The sequence below is a fragment of the Scyliorhinus canicula genome, chromosome 1 (assembly GCF_902713615.1).
Source record: "Scyliorhinus canicula chromosome 1, sScyCan1.1, whole genome shotgun sequence".
Taxonomy (NCBI): domain Eukaryota; kingdom Metazoa; phylum Chordata; class Chondrichthyes; order Carcharhiniformes; family Scyliorhinidae; genus Scyliorhinus; species Scyliorhinus canicula.
This window is the reverse complement of record NC_052146.1, coordinates 192730865-192752489: the sequence shown is the minus strand read 5'-3', so window position 1 is coordinate 192752489 and position 21625 is coordinate 192730865. Positions and strand designations below refer to the sequence as shown.

Below are 21625 nucleotides of genomic sequence, written 5' to 3'. Positions count from 1 at the left end.
TTGTGGCATGGATGCGCATGTTATGTGTGGCACCGAGGGCACGTGTGCGGACCAATGACAAGGATCCACGGAACTTTGAACTACTCAGGGGAACACGGCAGAGGTGCCCGCTGTCACCACTGCTGTTTGCGTTGACTATAGAGCCTCTGGCAAAGGCTCTTCAGGGGTCGGCAGTGGGAAGGGATTACGAGGGACAAAGGGAGCACCGGGTGGCGCTCTATGCCGCCCGCCGCCGACTATTGTATGTTTCGAACCCACTGGACAGCATGGAGAGGATCATGGACCTGTTGGAGAAGTTTGGGGCATTCTAAATGTCGGGCAAAGCAAAGTTTTCCCGGTGAATGAGTTGGGTCAACGAGCCAATTTAAGGGGGATGCATTTAAGGCAGCGAGAGACAGGTTTAGATACCTGGGGATTCAAGTCACAAGGGAATGGATGTTGCTTGACAAATTGAATTTAACAAAACTGGTGGAGGAGACTGGGGAGGACCTCAAGAGGTGGGACATGCTGCACTTAACTTTGGCAGGGAGGGTCCAAGTGGTGAAGATGAACATTCGGCCAAGGTTCCTGTTTATATTCCAGATACTCCCAATCTTTATACCAAAGGCCTCCTTTCGGAAACAATTATTTCCGACTTTGTATGGGCAGGGAAGATGCCACAGGTTAAGAGGACCATGTTGCACAGGCAGAGGCAGCAGGGAGGGTTAGCATTTCCGAACATGCTACATTACTATTGGGCGGTATGTGGAAAGGGAGGGCAAGATCGGAGACATATACAGGTGGCTGGGATAACAGGGAAGTGAGCGGATGGTGAAGATTAAGGAGAAGTGGGATGGAGAGCAGGGACGAGAGATAAACTGGTATGGAGTGAGGTGCTATGATGAGCAAGGATGAGTTGGATACAGTTCAAGGTCGTACACATGGGTACATAGGACGCAAGCAAGAACGTGTGGGTTCTTTCAGGGAGTGGCAGACAAGTTTGAGAAGTGTGGGTGGGGACCAGTGAATCACGCACATGTGTCTGGGGCAGCAAAGGAGAGATTCGGAGCGGGTGTGTTCGCAGCGCTAGCAAGAATAGTGGGCGAGGAGGTGGAACCGGACACTTTAGTGGCGATATTTGGGATATCGGAGAAGCCGGAGCTGATGAACGGGAGGATGGCCGATGCTGTGGCCTTCGCCCCTCTGATTGCCTGGCAACACATTTTATTGAAATGGCGGTCAGCAACGCCACGGGGGTAGCGGCCTGGCTGGGCGACTTATTCGGCTGGAGAACATCAGATAGGAGTTAAGGGGTTCAGAAGAGGGTTGAGGCAAGGTGGGGGATGTTCGTGACCAGGTTTGAGGAGTTGTTCGTCGTGGGAAGGCGAAAAACAGGAAAAATTAGTACAAATTGTATAGTTGTGTAATGGGAAGTTTGTTTTCCAAATTGTTTATATGTTGTAATTTTTCATATACGTTTAGAATAAAGTAAATTCTTAAAAAAGGAATTTAAGCATGTGGTCACTCAGACAGTCAAAACTGTTCCTTTACCTGGTAAATTGTAGGCGATTATGGTTGTGTCAGCATTTAACCAATCTTCTCCAAGTCCCTCTGGTGCAGGACTAGTCACCACTATCACATCATTCTTATGGAGCTATCACATAATTGAAAATAAAATAAAATCATTTTTAGAAAGAATTAGACATTGATATTGGATATACATTATATATCCATTTATTTGAAATGGATCAAAATGGATAGAAGCAAAGAGCAGATTAATGGCATTGGAGCGGACAGATGAAGTGGAAGAGCTGGGACTGGGAACATTTCAATAGCATCCTTCGGTGTTATAATTCAAAGTATTCTATGAAAATAAGAGCCAGAAGTAAAACCATTTAAACACAGCAGAATAGTGTTACTTCAGCATAAGAAGCCTGTGTCCAGTGGGGACCCGTGGGGATAATGTTGGGGCCCTCGCGGTTTATATAAATGAATGCAGGATGGTTGTTCATTTAAGTTTGCGGATGATGCGAAAATTGGTGGGGTGCTAAACAGTGAGGGTAGCATTCTATTACAGGAGGATATAGACAGGCTGATCAGGAGCAAATAAAATAATAATTTTTTTCCCAATTAAGGAGTAAATTTAGCTTGGCCAATCCACCTGCCCTGCGCATTTTTGGGTTTTGTGGGTGAGACCCACGCAGACATGGGGGGAATGTGTAAACTCCACACGGACAGTAACCTGTGGTCATGGCCGAATCCAGATCCTCGGCGTCGTGAGGCAGCAGTGCTAACCACTGTGCCGCCAGCAAATGAAATTCAATCTGGCAAGTGTGAGGTTATGCACTTGGGCAGAACAAACAAAGCAAGTTAAATGGCAGGACTCTGGGAGCACAGAGGATCACAGGGATCTTCACTGGTCACTTAAGGTAGCAGGGCAGGTATAAACAGTGATTAAGCAGGTATATGGTAAACTTGCCTTTATCAGGCTAGGCACAGAGCTTAACAGCAGGGAGGATATGTTGGAACTGTATAAAATATTGGTTAGGCCACAGCTCTGAAGTATTGTGTGCAGTTCCGGAATCCGCATTATAGAAGGTATGTGATAACACTGGAAAGGATGCAGAGGACATTTGCCAGGATGTTTTTGGGCTGGAGAGCTTTAGCTACGAAGAGAGATTAGACAGACTAGAGTTGTTTTCCTTGGAGCAGGAGACTAAGGGCAGGGTCATGATTGAGATATATAACATGATGAGGGGCATAGAGTATACAGGAAGAAACTTTTCCCTTTGGTGGAAGGATCAATGCCATGGAGGCATAGATTTAAGGCAAAGGGCAGGAAGGGACGCGAGGAAAACCTTTTTTCACAGAGGATGGTGGGAGCCTGGAACTCAATGTCTGAAAGGGTGGTGGATGCAGAGACCCTCATAATATTTAAGACGTATTTAGATGTGCACTTGCAATGCCAAGGCATACAAGGCTATGGGCCAAGTGCTGGAAAATGGGATTAGAAATAGTTAGGTGGTTGTTTTTGACCGGTGTAGATGCGATGGGCTGAAGGGCCATTTCTGTGCTGTAGACTTCCCTGCCTCTAACACTGCTAGCCTACTCTAAATAGAGCTGTACCATCTCAGAAGAGGATTTACTACAAGAACAAACCAAGTGCAGTATATAAATGGTCATGGGCAACCAAAATTAGATGGATCCAATTCTTTTTTTTTTTTTTTAAAGGACAGTACAGGGAGTGTGAGACATTGCCCAAGGGGCAAATGGAAGGTGCAGGCGTTCCTTCTCTTTCACAACAGGAACACAGGACTTAAATCATATTGACCGGACTAACAAAACTCCCACTTTAGCACTCTAATGCAGCCCAAAGTCAACACTAAGATGGCTCACTTTTATACCTGTCTGACTCTGGCCTCTGAAAACTGTTTTAAGCCAGTTATCTGATTAACAAGTAGCAACTGCAAGTAAGCCTGTATGAACCCTACTTAAAAGCTGGTCTAAAACATATCTTCTTCCCAACCAAACAACAACTTTAAGTTAATTACCAAATAAAAGACTAGACTTTAGATAGAAATTAACCCTTAAATTCCCCCAGTCACAAAACACCTACTTTAGCACTCGACGCAGCCCAAAGTCAGCACTTCAGTACCAAAAAGTCCCATTCATCTATTATACCTGTGCTTGATGACCTCCACTGGTTCCTGGCAAAGCAATTTTGTGATTTTAATATTCTCTTTTCTCCAATCCTTCCACCCCTCACCAATCCCCATCTATAATCTCCTCCAGCTCCACAATCCTCCAAGACACTCTCCTAAATCTGGCCTATTTGAGCATATCCGATTGTAATTGCTCTGCTATTGGCGGATGTGCCGTAAGCTTCTTAGGCCATTATTCAGTCTCTAAAACCTTTGCTTCTCTTACTTCCTATAAGAAGCTCCTTAAAACCAATCATTGACCAAGTTTTTAGATCAACTGCTCTCTTATTGCCTGACTTGGCTCAGAGTCACATTTTGCTTTAGAAACTCCCCTGGAATGTTTTATTATATTAAAAGCACCATATAAATGCAAACAGGTGTTGTTGAGACTCCAGTGCAGTACTAAGGGAGTGCTGTCTTGCAAATGAGAAGTCAAAACCAGGCCCCATCTGCCCTCTCAAAAGATCCCATGGCGATCAGAAGTATTTCAGGGAGTTCTCTCTGGTGTCCTGAGCAATACTTATGCCTCACCCAACTTCACCAGCAGTTGAGGTGATAATTATTTAATTGCCATTTGTGGGACCTTACCATCTGCAGCTGCATTACTACATTACAACGGAGTTTTATCCTCAAAATGCCCTTCATTGTCTGTGATGCGCTTTGTGACATCCTACGGTTTAACTGCTAGTACTTTCTTTCTAAATCTCTCCCAGAGAAGAATTACTAAATCTGATCATTAACGCCCAATAAAAGCAAAGACAGAAAATGCTGGAAACACTCCACACATTAAGCAGCATTTCTAATTTATGGTTGCAGTGCAGCATTTGTGTCAAGGTGATTAACGCCAAGTTTAATTCTGTATCTAAATTAAAGTTTGCATTAAAATAAAATATACCCATTGGTCAGAGTCATCACTCCTGGGGTGAAGTATCCTTTCCTCATTTTTACAAATTACCTATCCCCACCAGCACTATAACTCAACACAACTAGATCGAACCACAGGGCAGGCTGCCCATTGCCCATCACACTGCAAATGAATATATAATAGCCAACTGCAATTCGCCACCCAATAACAAAACAACTTGACTGTAAGTCACCATTCAGTTTAGCTCAATGCAGTAATGAGGAAACAACCTTTCACCACTTGTCCTCATAGAAGTTAGAAATACCCCATTGAACAATTTTTTTCCAATGTAAAAGCCCTAATTTTTGAGCCTGTCTTCACTCCTACTGCCTCTGATCCTGATATCCACCTTATGCATTCACTCCCTCCACCACCGGCACACAGTAGCAGGAATGTGAATCAACTATAAGATGCACTGCAGCAATTCCCAAACTTGCAACCTTCACCACCAAGGACAAGGGGAGCAGGAGCATTGGAACAGCACAGCCTGCAAGTTCCACTCCAATACACAGACCATATTGGAACTATATTGCTGCTCCTTCATTGCCACTAGGTCAAAAGCCTGGAACTCCCTATTTAATAGCACTGTGGGTGTACCTGCATCACATGGCCTGCAGCAGTTCAGCCGGCAGCTCACCGTCATCTTCTCATGGGCAATTAGAGATAGTCAACAAGACTTCCGGTTGCGGCTATGACCAGCTAAGTCGCACGTTTGGCTGCTCCTGCGAGGAAGGTGTTTTCGGGCCGATTGGAGGGCCCCTAACGGCGCTGGAACGGCGATTCCCGGTGGGGGAAGGTTCCCAGAGGAGAACCCTGAAAAATTTATGGTCGTTACCCGAAGTGGGGCAGGAAAAAAAGCGGCAGCAGCTCCCCGAAAAAAGCGGGGGAAGAAATCCAAAATGGCGGCCGGCGGCGCACCCGAGGACTGGAGGAAATGGGCGGAGGAGCAGCAGGCCGTTCTCCTGCGCTTCTTCACGGAGCTGAAAGTGGAGCTGCTGGAGTCGATGAACGCGACGACCACCAGGCTGATGGGGGCACAGGCGACCCAAGAGGCGTCAATTCGGGAGCTGCAGCAGGAGATGGCTGTGAGGGAGGAGGAGGCCACGGTCCTCGTGGGAAAGGTGGAGGTGCACGAGGCACTCCACCTGAGATGGCAAAACCGATTGGAGGAGATGGATACCCGCATGAGGCGGAAAAACCTGAGGATCCTGGGCCTGGCAGAAGGGCTGGAGGGGTCGGACCTCCCGAGGTATGTGGCAGAAATGCTGGGCTCACTGATGGGGGCAGGGGCCGTCCCTTCGCCCCTGGAACTGGAGGAGGCCTACAGAGTAATGGCCAGGAAGCCAAGAGCAAACGAACCCCCGAGGGCGGTGCTGGTTCGGTTCCAGCGATTCAGTGACCGGGAGAGGGTGCTGAGGTGGGCCAAGAGAGAGAGGAGCAGCAAATGGGAGAACTCGACGGTGAGGATCTTTCAGGACTGGAGTGCGGAGGTGGCAAAGCGGCGGGCCCGGTTCAACCGGACGAAGGCGGTGCTGCATGCCAAGAGAATCAGATTCGGGATGCTGCAGCCAGCGCGCTTGTGGGTGACCTATAAGGACCAGCACCACTATTTCGAGTCCCCGGAGGAGGCGTGGGCCTTTGTCCAGGAAGAAAAGCTGGACTCGAACTAGAACCAGGGGATACTTGGCAGTCGTTGCCGCTCTGGTACTTTAAGCTGGACACGTGGCTTTCTTTTGGTTGGATTTTTACTTGGCCGTATTTTTGGACCCTTTTTTTTTCTCTCTACCAGTTTTTTCTTTCTTTTTTTCTGTTATTTATAATGTTATGTTGGGGGGGGCGGGGTGGGGGGGGGGGGGGGGAGTGCGGGGGGGTATGTGTTTCTTGTGGGGTTTTTGGTTGTTTTGTATTTATCGGTGTGGGATCGGGGACGGGGGTGGAACTGAAGATGGAGGGGCGGGGAGGGGCAGGGCGAAAGCGCGGGCTTTCCTCTGGTTTCCCGCGCACGGGGCAGAGGAGGGAGGGGGGTGGGAGTAAGGGGCGTGGTCAGCAATGGCTCCCTTTCCCGCGCTGGAGCGGGGTCAAGGAGGGGTGGTAAGGGGGGGGGGATGTCCCCCATGCCGGGAGGAGTCGGTGTGTGGCAGGGGCAGCCGGGTCAGCGTAAACCAGCTGACTTACGGAAGTACTATTGAGGGTGCATCGTGGCTAGGAAGGGTCCTAGCCGGGGGGGGGGGGGGGGGGGGGGGGGGGGGGGGGGGGGGGGGGGGAGGGAAGGGGGGGGCTACCGGGTTGCTGCTGAAAAGGCCAGGGAGGAGAAGTTGAGGACCGGGGGGGGGGGGGGGGGGGGCCATCGCCATGGGGAGCGGGTCAGAAAGGGAGGGCTGAACATAAGCTTAGGGGCACTGGTAACGGCACCATGGCCGCTCCCTCCCACGAGGTATACCACGAGCCCGGTGGTGGCGGCCACCCTCAAGATCTGGGGGCAGTGGAGGCGACACAGGGGGGAAGTGGGAGGTCTGATAGGGGCACCACTAAGAGGGAACCACAGATTTGCGCCGGGAAACACAGGAGGGGGATTTCAGAGCTGGCAGAGGGCGGGTATTAGACAACTGAGGGACTTGTTTATAGAGGGGAGGTTTGCGAGCCTGGGAGAGCTGGAGGAGAAATTTGGGCTCCCCCCGGGGAACACGTTCAGGTACCTCCAAGTGAAGGCATTTGCCAGACGACAGGTAGCGGGGTTCCCCGCGCTCCCCGACAGGGGGGGTGAGTGATAGGGTGCTATCAGGGGTCTGGGTCGGGGAGGGGAAGATCTCGGACATCTATAAGATTATGCAGGAGGTGGAGGAGGTACCAGTAGAGGAGCTGAAAGATAAGTGGGAGTTAGAGCTGGGGGAACAGATAGAGGACGGGACATGGGCAGACGCCCTGGAGAGGGTCAACTCGTCGTCGTCATGTGCGAGACTAAGTCTCATTCAATTTAAGGTACTGCATAGAGCCCACATGACGGGGACAAGGATGAGTCGGTTTTTCGGGGGTGAAGACAGGTGTATTAGATGTTCGGGAAGCCCTGCGAATCATGCACATATGTTTTGGGCATGTCCGGCACTGGAGGAGTTCTGGAAGGGGGTGGCAGGGACGGTGTCGAGAGTGGTGGGGTCCAGGGTCAAGCCAGGATGGGGACTTGCGATCTTCGGGGTTGGGGTGGAACCGGGGGTACAGGAGGCGAGGGAGGCTGGAATATTAGCCTTTGCGTCCTTGGTGGCTCGGAGGAGGATCCTGATTCAGTGGAGGGACGAAAGGCCTCCGAGTGTTAACACCTGGTTAAACGACATGGCAAACTTCATCCAATTGGAAAGGATCAAATTCGCCCTGAGAGGGTCGGTGCAGGGGTTTTCCAGGCGATGGCAACCCTTCCTAGACCTCTTGGATCAGAGATAGAAACTGAGGCCATGACAGCAGCAACCCGGGAGGGGAGGGGAGGGCGGGGAGGGGGGGGGGGGGGGACAACGACGAAGGAAGTACGGTAGCGGCGGTGGCACGGGCAAGGCCTGCCCGAGGACGCTGCTAGAAATGATAAGTTGGTCTGACTGTCGGTTCGCCGGCGGGGGGGGGGGAGGGGGGACGCGCGGGTAGGGGGGGGGGGGGATTTTTTTTTTTCTTTTTCTTGTTAAGTAGGGGGGTTTGACTTTGTTTTGTTATAATTTAAATGTAAATGTAGGGGGGGTTAAAATGTTTGTATTTTGAAAAATTCAATAAAAATTATTTTAAAAAAAAAGAAAGGGAGGGCTGACTCGGGGCGAGCAGGTGACAGGATATGGCGAGTCGGCAGGGGAAAGGGGCGGGCTGCCCTTCGACCCGGCTGATCACTTGGAATGTGAGGGGGCTGAATGGGCCGGTCAAGAGAACGAGAGTAATCTCGCATTTGAAGGGACTGAAGGCGGATGTAGCAATGCCACAAGAGACCCATTTGAAGGTGGCGGACCAGGTCCGCCTGAGAAGGGGGTGGGTGGGACAGGTGTTCCACTCAGGATTGGACGCAAAGAACCGGGGGGTGGCGATCCTGGTAGGGAAGAGGGTGTCGTTCGTGGCGGCGGAGGTGGTGGCGGATAAAGAGGGTAGATATGTCATGGTGAAGGGTAGGCTACAGGGGGAGAAAGTGGTGATGGTTAATGTGTATGCCCCGAATTGGGACGACGCTGGCTTCATGAGGCGCCTACTGGGCCTCATTCCGGACCTGGAGGCAGGGGGCCTGATCATGGGGGGGGACTTCAACACAGTGCTGGACCCCGTGCTGGACAGATCGAGTGCAAGGACGAGTAGGAGGCCGGCAGCGGCAGAAGTGTTAAAGGGGTTTATGGAGCAGATGGGAGGGGTGGACCCCTGGAGGTTTGGGAGGCCGAGGGCGAGGGAGTATTCCTTTTTCTCCCATGTCCACAGAGTCTATTCTAGAATTGACTTTTTTGTATTGAGCAGGGGACTGATCCCGAAAGTACGGGAAGTGGAGTACTCGGCCATAGTGGTCTCAGACCACGCGCCACACTGGGTAGATTTGGAAATGGGGGAGGCGCGAGACCAGCGTCCGCTGTGGCGCCTGGATGTGGGGTTGCTGGCGGATGAGGAGGTGTGTAAGAGGGTCCGGAAGAGCATTGAAAGGTATCTGGACATTAATGACACGGGGGAGGTGCAGGTGGGGATGGTATGGGAGGCCCTGAAGGCGGTGATCCGGGGGGAGCTGATCTCCATACGGGCACATAGGGAAAGGAGGGAGAGACAGGAGAGGGAGAGGCTGGTGGGGGAGCTCCTGGACGTGGATAGGAAATATGCGGAGGCACCAGAGGAGGGGCTGTTGGGGGAACGGTGCAGTTTGCAGGCTAAGTTTGACCTGTTGACCACCAGAAAGGCGGAGACACAGTGGAGAAGGGCGCAGGGCGCGATTTATGAGTATGGGGAGAAGGCGAGTAGGATGTTGGCGCATCAGCTCCGCAAGCGGGATGCGGCTAGAGAAATTGGGGGAGTGAGGGAGAGGGGTGGGAACGTAGTGCAGAAGGGGCCAGAAGTAAATGGGGTTTTCAGAGACTTCTATAAGGAGCTGTATCGGTCAGAGTCGCCGACGAGGGGAGGGGGGATGGAGGGCTTCTTGAACAAATTGAGGTTCCCCAAGGTCCAAGAGGAGCTGGTAGAGGGGCTGGGGGCGCCGATAGGGTTAGAGGAGCTAGTCAAGGGGATTGGGCATATGCAGTCGGGGAAGGCGCCGGGGCCAGACGGGTTCCCGGTGGAATTTTACAAAAAATATGCGGATTTGGTGGGCCCTGTGCTGGTACGAGCCTTCAACGAGGCATGGGAGGGGGGGGCTCTGCCCCCGACAATGTCGCAGGCACTGATCTCTCTGATCTTGAAGCGGGACAAGGACCCCGTGCAGTGTGGGTCATATAGGCCTATCTCGCTCCTGAATGTGGACGCTAAGCTGCTGGCAAAGATCCTGGCTACCAGGATAGAGGATTGTGTGCCAGGGGTGATACACGAGGACCAGACGGGTTTTGTGAAAGGGCGGCAGCTCAATACGAACGTGCGGAGACTGCTAAACGTCATCATGATGCCGGCAGTGGAGGGGGAGGCGGAGATAGTGGTGGCATGGACGCGGAGAAAGCATTTGATAGGGTGGAGTGGAAGTACCTGTGGGAGACGCTGGAACGGTTTGGATTTGGGGAGGGATTTATTAAACGGGTGAAGCTGCTCTATTCGCCCCGACGGCAAGTGTAGTGACCAATGGTAGGAGATCGGAGTATTTTGGGCTCCACCGGGGGACCAGACAGGGGTGCCCCTTGTCCCCCCTGCTCTTCGCACTGGCAATTGAACCGTTGGCGATGGCACTGAGGGGCTCAGGGGGGTGGAGAGGGCTGACAAGGGGCGGGGAGGAGCACCGGGTATCGCTATACGCGGACGACCTGCTGCTATACGTGGCAGACCCAGAAGGGGGAATGCCGGAGGTGATGGAACTGCTAGCAGAATTCGGGGACTTTTCGGGGTACAAGCTAAACTTGGGCAAGAGTGAGGTATTTGTGATACACCCAGGGGACCAGGAAGAGGGAATCGGGAGACTCCCGTTGAAGAGAGCAGGAAAGAGTTTTAGATATTTAGGGGTGCAGGTGGCAAGGAACTGGGGGACTCTCCACAAGTTGAACTTCTCCAGGCTGGTGGAACAGATGGAGGAAGAATTTAAAAGGTGGGACATGGTGCCGCTGTCGCTGGCGGGCAGAGTGCAGTCCGTTAAAATGACGGTCCTCCCGAGGTTTTTGTTTTTATTTCAGTGCTTGCCCATCTTCCTCCCTAGGGCCTTCTTCAAAAAGGTGACGAGCAGCATCATGAGCTACGTGTGGGCGCACGGCACCCCAAGGGTGAGGAGGGTCTTCTTGGAGCGGAGTAGGGATTGTGGAGGGCTGGCATTACCCACTCTTTCGGGGTATTACTGGGCGGCTAATGTATCGATGGTGCGCAAGTGGATGATGGAAGGGGAGGGGGCAGCTTGGAAACGAATGGAGAGGGCGTCCTGTGGCAACATAAGCCTGGGGGCCCTAGTAACGGCACCATGGCCGCTCCCTCCCACGAGGTACACCACGAGCCCGGTGGTGGCGGCCACCCTCAAGATCTGGGGGCAGTGGAGGCGACACAGGGGGGAAGTGGGAGGTCTGATGGAGGCACCGTTAAGAGGGAACCATAGATTCATCCCGGGGAACATGGACGGGGGATTCCAGAGCTGGCACAGGGTGGGCATCAGGCAGCTGAAGGATCTGTTTGTAGATGGGAGGTTTGCGAGCCTGAGAGAGCTGGAGGAGAAATTCGGGCTCCCCCCGGGAAACATGTTTAGACATTTGCAGGTGAAGGCATTTGCTAGACGCCAGGTGGAAGGGTTTCCCTTGCTCCCCAGTAGGGGGGCGAGCGATAGGGTGCTCTCGGGGGTCTGGGTCGGAGGAGGGAGGATATCGGACATATACAAAGTAATGCAGGAGGCGGAGGAGGCATCAGTAGAGGAGCTGAAAGCCAAGTGGGAGGGGGAGCTGGGAGAGCAGATAGAGGATGGGACATGGGCTGATGCCCTGGAGAGGGTTAATTCTTCCTCCTCGTGTGCGAGGCTTAGCCTCATTCAATTTAAGGTGCTACATAGAGCCCATATGACGGGGACAAGGATGAGTCGGTTCTTTGGGGGTGAGGACAGATGTGTCAGGTGTTCGGGAAGTCCAGCGAACCATGTCCATATGTTTTGGGCATGTCCGGCACTGGAGGAGTTCTGGAAGGGGGTGGCAAGGACGGTGTCGAGGGTGGTGGGATCCAGTGTCAAACCAGGATGGGGACTAGCGATCTTTGGGGTTGGGGTGGAGCCGGGGGTACAGGAGGCGAGAGAGGCCGGAGTACTGGCCTTTGCGTCCCTAGTTGCGCGAAGAAGGATACTAATACAGTGGAAGGACGCGAGGCCTCCAAGCGTGGAAACTTGGATTAATGACATGGCAAGCTTTATTCAGTTGGAAAGGGTCAAATTCGCCTTGATAGGGTCGGTACAAGGGTTCTTCAGGCGGTGGCAGCCTTTCCTCGACTTTTTGGCTCAGAGATAGGGTACAGAGGTCGCAGCAGCAGCAACCCGGGGGGGGGATGGCAACAACGGGTGTGGTGGGTTCTTTACGGTTGTAATGCGGGCAAATTTGTTCGCAGTTCATGTTTAATGTTGATTGTTGCTTTGTTTGTTTTTGGGGAGGGGGGAGGGGGGGGAGGGACAACGCGCGCGCGAGTTCGGGCGGGGGGGGATATTTGTTAAGAGGGAATATTTTGTAATATTCTATAGTTAGTTGGGGTAAATATTTTCATGTAAAAAAAATTTTCAATAAAAATTATTTAAAAAAAAAGAGATAGTCAACAAATGCTGGCCTAAGCAGTAACATTCAGATCCCAGGAACAAATAAGATAAAATTATTCCAGTGAAGCTTCGATTTGCCCTTTACCTGGCTGTAAACTCCATTTTACATTAGGTACCAGAACAGACCTCAATATTCCGACTGTTTACTAACATTATATATTTGAGTAACCGGGTACTGAAACACATCGACTACTGCAGAATTTCGGGTGTAGGAAAAACACCAGTTTTGTTCACCTCCAAAGTCAACGATTCTCCAATTACAACATAGAGCTCCTTGGAAAGACTAAAAAAATCGTGCTTACACTGCATCAGGTTTTTTCCTCTAATTTTCTGTCCTTTACTTTGTCAAAACAGTAATGGATTTTCTCTAAATATATTTCTGAAACTCAGCTCAAAGGAAATTGCATAAAATGGCAGCAGACAATATGCGAGAAATATCTTTCACAGGAGGAAAAAAAAAACAAGTTATTCAATTTAGACAATTCCCCTTAGATCTTGGCTAATCTTTTAACTTTTACATTATTAATATCTTGGATTTGTAGAAGCCTCAGTAAAATGATTAATTAAAACATAAAAACGTGTTGAATTATAAACCACTGACTCCTGCTTTCAACATCACGCAGGTTTAGGTCAGGGTTCGTACCAGTTCCATGATGTTTTTGTTCTGCCACTGGCAGCTCACAACTACCATCCCTTCCATCTGTAAAAGTTTCTGCAGGGCTGCTTCCTGCGCACCACCGTCACCTACAATCAAGACCGTCCTTCCGATAGTACACAAATCTGGAAGACAAATGGAATGTAAAAGATCAATTCTGTGAATAACTGCATGCTCATTCATATGAACCAAATGTTTACAAATCATTTTAATAGTGGCTGATGACAGATCATATAAATGTGCTCACAATGTAACAGGGTGCACACAATGTAACAGGGCGAGAGGCCAGAGCACCATAGATTGTGTTAAGTGAGCAATTTGCATGGTGAAAGGAGGCATGGTAGGTACACTTGTAAAATCTTATTCTTAATGGGAGCTTGACATGAACAAATTGCCATGTTTCCTACATTACAACAGTGAACATAACTTCCATGTGAACTGGATTATAGTGAGGCTGAGTTGTGCAGCGTCAGCCTCCTCTCTCGTCCTGACCTACCTTGGTCCAGTGGGAAGACGACTCTAGATGCTGGAAATAGATCCAGATGCAGCGGGTGACAAGGACATTTTCAATGTGTTGTCGAGTTCTATGCATTTCACAACATGGTGCTGAACCGCCTTCGAGATAACTGGACCTTTGGGTGGATGAGGCCAATCTGTCTGCTGGAATTAGTCTTCATATGCCAGGGCAGGCAGATCCACAATTCACCCAAGCTAGGAAACGTGCCCAAAAAAGCGATTTACAAGGCTGTGGCCACCGTTGCTTGCTAACAACTACTTGAAGCCACAAGTGAGAGCTAGGTGAGGACCAATACAGGATGATCCATTTTCAAGTGTGGCAAGTCAGCCTGAAAGAGGTGCTACCACTCCTTTATACACCAGTGACTACACCTCAAGTGTACTTCAAGATATTCTGAGGTCAGGAATAGCTCTGGAATTCGGCCCTTCAATTTCTCTGCCTTCCTTTTCTTCATTAAAATGCTCCTAAATTTCTACCCTAACACCATGCTTTAATATCTCCTTGTGGTTCCCAGCCATGTTTTGTACGTCAACACTACTGCGAAGTGCCGTTGGCCATTTTATGATGTTAAAGGTGCATACAAATGCACGTTGTTTTGCATACTTATTAAAGGGTGGCAGGGTGGCTAGCACCTGTCTCACAGGGCCAGGGTTCAATTCTGGCCTTGGGTGGAGTTTGCACGTTCTCCCCATGTCTGCGAGGCTTTCCTCTTGGTGTTCCAGTTTCCTCTCATAGTCCAAAGATGTGTCCCTTCATGTCCAAAAGGCTAGGTGGGGTTATGCGGTTCCAGGGATGGGGCAGGGGAGTGGACCTGTGTGGGGTGCTCTTTTGGAGGGTCAATGCAGACCTAATGGACCAAATGTCCTCCTTCTGCACTGTAGAAATTCCATGATTCTATGAAATTTTTGCAGGGTTGGAGAAAGATTGGGACTAATTGGGCAGCTCTTTTTAAAAGTTGGCACCAGCACCAGCCTTCTATGCTCTGCGATTCTAGTCAATACAGAAGCTGGGAGGTAGCAGTGACACAGGACGACCAGAATCTGCTCTATCAAGCAGTAGTATAAAGGCAAGGTCCAACAAGTGCTCCACTTCAAAGTCTCATGATTTAGCACTCAAAATTTTTATTACATTTTCTTTTTTCAATTAAGGGGAAATTTAACATGGCCAATCCATCTACCCTGCACATCTTTGGGTTGTGAGGATAAGACCCACAAAGACACTGGGAAAATGTTCAAACTCCATAGGGACAGTGACCCAGGGCCGGGATTGAACCTGGGTCCTCAGCGCAGTGCTAATCACTGCGGCACCCTAGCGCTGAAACTGTTAACAGAGATAAAACTGGATAATAAACCAATCAAATTGTCAGTTTTTTTAAACTTTCATTAAGCAAGCTAGGATGGTGTACAGACCAGTAGCATGTTTGAGAAATGGGAAGATCCCGGCAGTCTGCCTGCAGTTCTCACCTGCTTGCTCCAGTAGTTCTATTACTGCACTCGCTGCTGGGGGCATAAAGCACGCACTGAAATTCCCACGAACCAATCTTCCTAAATTAACATCAGTGATTCTGGGAAAGAAGCACAAATTAGTTAATTTAAAAGTAAGTGGCAAACCAGAGATTTTTTGGTGGTCAGCTTCTAAAGTGAACCCATGACATCAAAAGAGAATCTAAACATCTCTCCTGGGTATTCAGTGTCATCACTATCGCAAAATCTCCCACCATTAACATCCTTGGAAGAGGGACATGTCGGAGCCAGTCACAAATGCTGGAGTTAATAGGAGGCCAGAGGCTACATATTCCACAGCAAGTAGTTCAACTCCTGACTCCACACCATATAGATACAAATCAGGACTGCGATGCAATATCCCCAGTTGCCTGAATGAGTGCAGCTCCAATAATACTCTGGTTTGACCTGCCAATGACAAGGTAAGTTCACTGGATTTAAAAAAATAAATAAATCTAGAGTACCCAATTAATTTTTTCCAATTAAGGGCCAATTTAGCGTGGCCAATTCACCTACCCTCCATATCTTTTGGATATCATGGGGAGAATGTGCAAACTCCACACGGACGTAGTCCACTTGATTAACAGCTAATCCACCAACATATACCTCCAGTTCCTCTGTAACCAGTGTATTATGGCTCCAGTATGTACCAGCTACAAGATGCACTGCAATAACTCCATTAAGAGATGGACTGTAGCAGTTCACCAAGGTTTATCTGACAATACCTTCCTGCACTCCCAGAATGAAGACAGAAGGTGCATGGAAACACAACCACTTGTACACTCCCCTCCAAGTCACACACCATCCTGACTAGAACTATATCACCATTCCAGCATCATCACTGGGTCACAATCCTGGAAATCCCTTCATAAATGGACCTACATCAAACAGATTGCAGTGGTTCAAGATGGCAGCTCACCACCAACTTCTGAGCAACCAAAACAGGCAATAAGTGGTGACTTTGCCAACCATGCATACATTAGGAGAACTCATTTTCAAAATGGAGTTGACATTACTCTCCTGACTGTATGAAATTGTGGACTTTCATGAGGCTAACCAAGTTATCTCCAGAACCCATTATTCCCAATGACTGCCTTTCATTTTCCATAAACCTCAGCTCATCCAAAGCTCTGCTGCCAATATGCTAACTTGCACCAAGACCCTTCAGCCAACATCCCTCTGCTTAATGATCTACATAATCTGCCAGTGCAGCACAGAATCATGGAATGGTGATAGCAAAGGTCGCCATTTGGCTGTCGAGTCCATGCTGGTTCACTCGAGAGAAATTTAGTTGCTCCCACACCCCCATCCTTTCCCTTCAGCCCTGCATTTTTGTCCTTCAGGCGCTTATCCAATTCCCCTTTGAAAGTCGTGATTGAAATTACTTGAAGAAAAATTTGATTTCTCAATATTAAATACTGTGAAACAGGTTTCTGCAAGCGTGTGGGTGTGACTGGTTTAATTAAACTGAAATAGTTAGACTGCAAGAGCAAAAACATTAATAACAGAGTTTGGCAGGGCGATGGAGTGTAAGAACGGTTGAAGTGGAAATGAACAAAGCTAAGATGGAGTGCCAGGGGCAGCATGAACACGAATTTACATTAGACAGTTAAGGAAAGTGATGTAAAGTTAACGGTTGTATTTCAAAAGGAACATCTACAATTGGGAGATCGTAAATAGGTGAAGCAAAGTAGGTTTACTTTTCATAAAAACAGAAGATATAAAGTAACATGATATAAAGTAAAGATATAATAAGATATAAAGTAAATGGGCAGCACGGTAGCATTGTAGATAGCACAATTGCTTCACAGCTCCAGGGTCCCAGGTTCGATTCTGGCTTGGGTCACTGTCTGTGCGGAGTCTGCACATCCTCCCCGTGTGTGCGTGGGTTTCCTCCGGGTGCTCCGGTTTCCTCCCACAGTCCAAAGATGTGCAGGTTAGGAGGATTGGCCATGATAAATTGCCCTTAGTGTCCAAAATTGCCCTCAGTGTTGGGTGGGGTTACTGGGTTATGGGGATAGGGTGGAGGTGTTGACCTTGAGTAGGGTGCTCTTTCCAAGAGCCGATGCAGACTCGATGGGCCGAATGGCCTCCTTCTGCACTGTAAATTCTATGAAAGATTGGTAATATCTGGGAAGATGAACTGAAGTATAAAACAATAGCTTTAAAGATCAAAGAGGAAAAGCATATTTGAAGAGAGATTGAAGATAGTTAGTGTGTGGCTACGAGATTTGACAAGACAGTGTGTGCTGGAGACAAACCGGTGAACACCAGCTGCTGTCACACTCCAAGAAATTGCTTTTGTCTGCGAGGCTTTTGAGACAAGCTGGCTTCTCTGTATCCAGAAAAGGCCTGTGAAAGACTTCCCTATAGCAGCAGTGCACTGTGGTGATATTACTGGAATGTTTATACAAAACAGAATCTATGAGGACCATCACATTATATGTGGGTTTAGCTCAGAGTTCACTCAAGCCAAAATCTAGGAAATGTTTGGCGAAGTACTGTAAAGCTGTTCTTTAAAGTGTTTTTTTTTTTTTCTTTCCTTCAATTAAAAGCTTCAGAAGTGATCAGAAATGTTCTTCACTGGACTTCAGATAACTCCTCTTAATATACAATTGGCAAACCATTGCGGTAGCTTGTTCAAGTTACCCTTCGGGATTTGGGCGGCCTGGCACAGCCGTACCAGAAACCACTGCCTTTTCAAACTGTGCATCCCAGACCACTTGCTGCATAAAAAAGTTTTTTTTACACCGTTTGAGTATTCTGCAACTCACTTTAAATCTGCGACTCTAGTTCTCGATCAAATCTCCCCTCTATATTCACTACTCGAAGGAGAAAAGCTTGATCTTAAAATTCCCAAATTTTGTGGTCAAATCTTTCCATAGTCTTCCCATCTCTGACGTTCCCCAACCCTACAACTTTTCCAGATCTCTTGTCCATCCCGCATTCCCTTCTCAACCCATTTGCCAGCCATGCCTTCAGCTGTCCGGGTCCCATCCTCTGCAATTTAATGGTCACGCTTGCTTTTAAATTCTGTCTGCATCTGCCCCCAAGCCCGACCTGAATGTGAATGTGAAGCTCTCATCATGCACTATCAGACCCTAGTGGTGACGGTTCATCTGCTGGAGAGAGAACACTCACCCGTCAACATCCTTCTCTGGAATCACTGTATTTATTGCTGCGTCGCTCATCACAAGACTGCGGGGAAGGACCAAGCCTTGGATTTTAGGGTCTTCATTTAGCTTCACGATCTCATCTAAAATCTGAACCACAAAAGAAATGTAATAACAACTTATATTTTAAATTTAGAATATCCATTTTTTCCCCCGAATTAAGGGGCAATTTAGCGTGGCCATTGATTTGATTTATCATTGTCACATGTACTATTATACAGTGAAAAGTATTTTCAATCTACCTATGCTGCACATCTTTGAGTTTGTGGGGGTGACACCCACGCAGACATGGGGAAAATGTGCAAACTCCACACAGACGGTGAGCCGGGATTGGACCTGGGACCTCAGAGCAGTGAGGCAGCAGTACTAACCACTGTGCCACCATGCCGCCCAACAACTTGCATTTAAAATACATTTACAACCCCAAGGTGTTTCACTGTAACATTCATTATCAAACACAATTTGACAGCAAGCATAAAGGCCGACGACAGATGGATAAAAACTAGGTCAAAGATGTAAGTTTCAAGGAATGTCTTAAAAAGGAGGTAAATAAGTGGAGAAATTTAGAGAAGGAATTGTAGAACTTAGTGCCTTGAGAGCTGAAAAGCATGGTCACCAATGATAGATTAACGGAAATAGAGGGACATGAAGCCAGAATTGGAACACTTATGGGAGGGTTATTGGGCTGAAGCAGGTTACAGAACGGGGGAGGACTGAAGCCACGAAGGAGGGATTTGAACACAAGGTTGAGAACTTGTAACTCGAGGTGCTGCCAGTCTAGGAGTCAATGTTTGTCAGCAGGTTCAGGAATGATGAGAAAACTGTACTTGTAACCAGTTTGAATGAGCTCAGTTTATGGAGGGTGAAAGGCAGAAAAGCAGCCAGGAGAGAATTGTAATAGGCAAGTTTAGTCAGTTCCAACACCTGAACAGACTGTTAAGCTGATCTACTTCTGTGCTTTACAATTTGTATAATATGTAACCACCCTGAGGCCTGAATGAGAATGGAAGTAAATTTTCCTTTTATTACCAGGCAACCACAAATCATCCATTCATTATACACCTCACCCAATTTTCTGATCTGCGTGGTGATACAGTCTAAAAAGGTTACATTGGTTAGACCAACACATCAAAATAATGAATATCAGAAAACTCAGTTACCTCCTCAGTAGCAGTTTCTTCTGGCAGACAAATATGAACAACATGTAACCCAACCTAAGGGAAAGAAAAATAAATGAGACCATAAGACTTTGGAACATTTATCAAATAAATAATTTGCAATTTTTAATATAAATTTAGAGTACCCAATTATTTTTTTCCCCAATTAAGGGGCAATTTAGAATCTCCAATCCACCTACTCTGCATATCTTTGGGTTGTGGGGGTGAGACCCACACATAGACAGGGAGAAAGTGCATGGACAGTGATCCGGGGCAGGGATCGAACCCAGGACCTCAGCACTGTGAGGCAGCAGTGCTAACCACTGCACCACCGTGCCACCCCAGTAATTTGCATTTTATAGTACTTTTGGAGTAGATGTTTCCTTCAAAATGATTTAGTAATTAATATAGATTATGAAATTAATCCTTTTAGACATTCTCCCATGTTTGCGTGGTTCTCACCCCCACAACCCAAAGATGTGCAGGGTAGGTGGATTGGGCATGCTAAATTGCCCCTTAATTGGAAAAAATGAATTGGGTACTCTAAATTTATAAAAAAAAATACAAGATGAGGGCAGCAGGGCGGAGCTACTGATTGGCTGTTCCGGGGAGATTTGCATACGTGCAGTGCGGTCAGCGTAATTTGAAGGTGGTTTGTGGAGGGGCTGTTGTCAAGTGACAGTTAAACCCGAAACACTTCCTCAGTGTTTCCCTTCCTACCTCCTCCTCTAATCAAAAAAAAAACAACCGTGGTTGTTGGGAAGGTAAGCTTATCTCTTTAAAAACTTACCTTGAAGGGGGACATCACAGCAAAGCAGTGACCTGATTGACTGGCAAGGAAAGTGCTCCAGTTAGCAGTTGCTGGGAGAAATTTAACTCTTCGTGTGTTGGTGAGTATTGTGATTGGTAAGTAAAATCTTTATTCCTTTCACTTATTAATTATTTGACACTATATTTGTAATCAGTTAAGGTAAAGGGTAAAAATGGCAGGCAATCCCAGACCCGTGTTATGCTCCTCGTGCGCAATGTGCCCCTGACTCCTTCATGTGCGGGAAGTGTGTCCAGCTGCAGATTAAGGAGGACATGATGGAGGATTCGAGCACTGAGGCAATATGGGTGGAGCTGAGAAATTGGAAGGGTGCAGTAACATTGTTGGGACTTTACTACAGACCTCCCAAAAGCAAGCATGAAGTAGAGGTACAAATATGCAGACAGATGATAGAAAAATGTAGGAGCAATAGGGTGGTTGTGATGGGAGATGTTAACTTCCCCAACATTGAATTGGATTCGTGTAGTATTGGAGGCGTAGATGGAGCAGAGTTTGTAAGGAGCATCCAGGAGAGTTTTTTTAGAGCGGTATGTAAATAGTCCAACTCGGGAAGGGGCCATACTGGACCTGGTATTGGGGAATGATCCTGGCCAGGTGGTTGATGTTTCAGTCGGTGATTACTTTGGGAATAGCGATCACAATTCCGTAAGTTTTAGAATATTCATGGACATGGACAAGAGTGGTCCGAAAGGAAGAGTAGTAAATTGGGGAAAGGCAGAGTATAACAAAATTCGGCAGGAGCTAGGGAATGTGGATTGGGAGCAGCTGTTTAAGGGTAAATCCACATTTGAAATGTGGGAGTCTTTTAAGAAAAGGTTGATTAGAGTGCAGGACAGACATGTTCCTGTGAAAATGAAAGATAGAAATGTCAAGATTAGGGAACCATGGATGACGGGTGAAATTGTGAGACTAGCTAAGATGAAAAAGGAAGCATACATAGGATCGAGGCAACTCAAAACTGATTAAGCTTTGGAGGAATATCGGGAAAGTAGGACGAATCTCAAACGCACAATAAAGAGGGCTAAAAGGGGTCATGAAATATCTTTGGCTAACAGGGTTAAGGAAAATCCCAACGCCTTTTATTCGTATGTAAGGAGCAAGAGGGTAACTAGAGAAAGGATTGGCCCACTCAAAGACAAAAGAGGGAATTTATGCGTGGAGTCAGAGGAAATGGGTGAGATTCTTAATGAGTACTTTGCATCGGTATTCACAAAGGAGAGGGACAAGACGGATGTTGAGGCTAGGGATGGATGTTTAAATACTCTAGGTCAAGTTGTCATACGGAAGGGGGAAGTTTTAGGTATT

The 21625-nt window shown here is 48.1% G+C and overlaps 1 protein-coding gene across 2 annotated transcripts in view; it reads right to left on the bottom strand.

Moving 5' to 3' along the window:
- mthfd1l (methylenetetrahydrofolate dehydrogenase (NADP+ dependent) 1 like) overlaps positions 1-21625 on the bottom strand; it is a 218083-nt gene that overhangs the window by 161140 nt on the left and 35318 nt on the right. For both annotated transcript variants that reach the window (XM_038805377.1, XM_038805387.1), the window contains exons 4-8: positions 19495-19548; positions 18303-18424; positions 15123-15223; positions 13131-13267; positions 1531-1633 (exon numbers count right to left, since the gene is read on the bottom strand). In XM_038805377.1, the coding sequence (XP_038661305.1) occupies positions 1531-1633; positions 13131-13267; positions 15123-15223; positions 18303-18424; positions 19495-19548 (517 nt within the window). The remainder of the gene's footprint in view (positions 1-1530; positions 1634-13130; positions 13268-15122; positions 15224-18302; positions 18425-19494; positions 19549-21625) is intronic.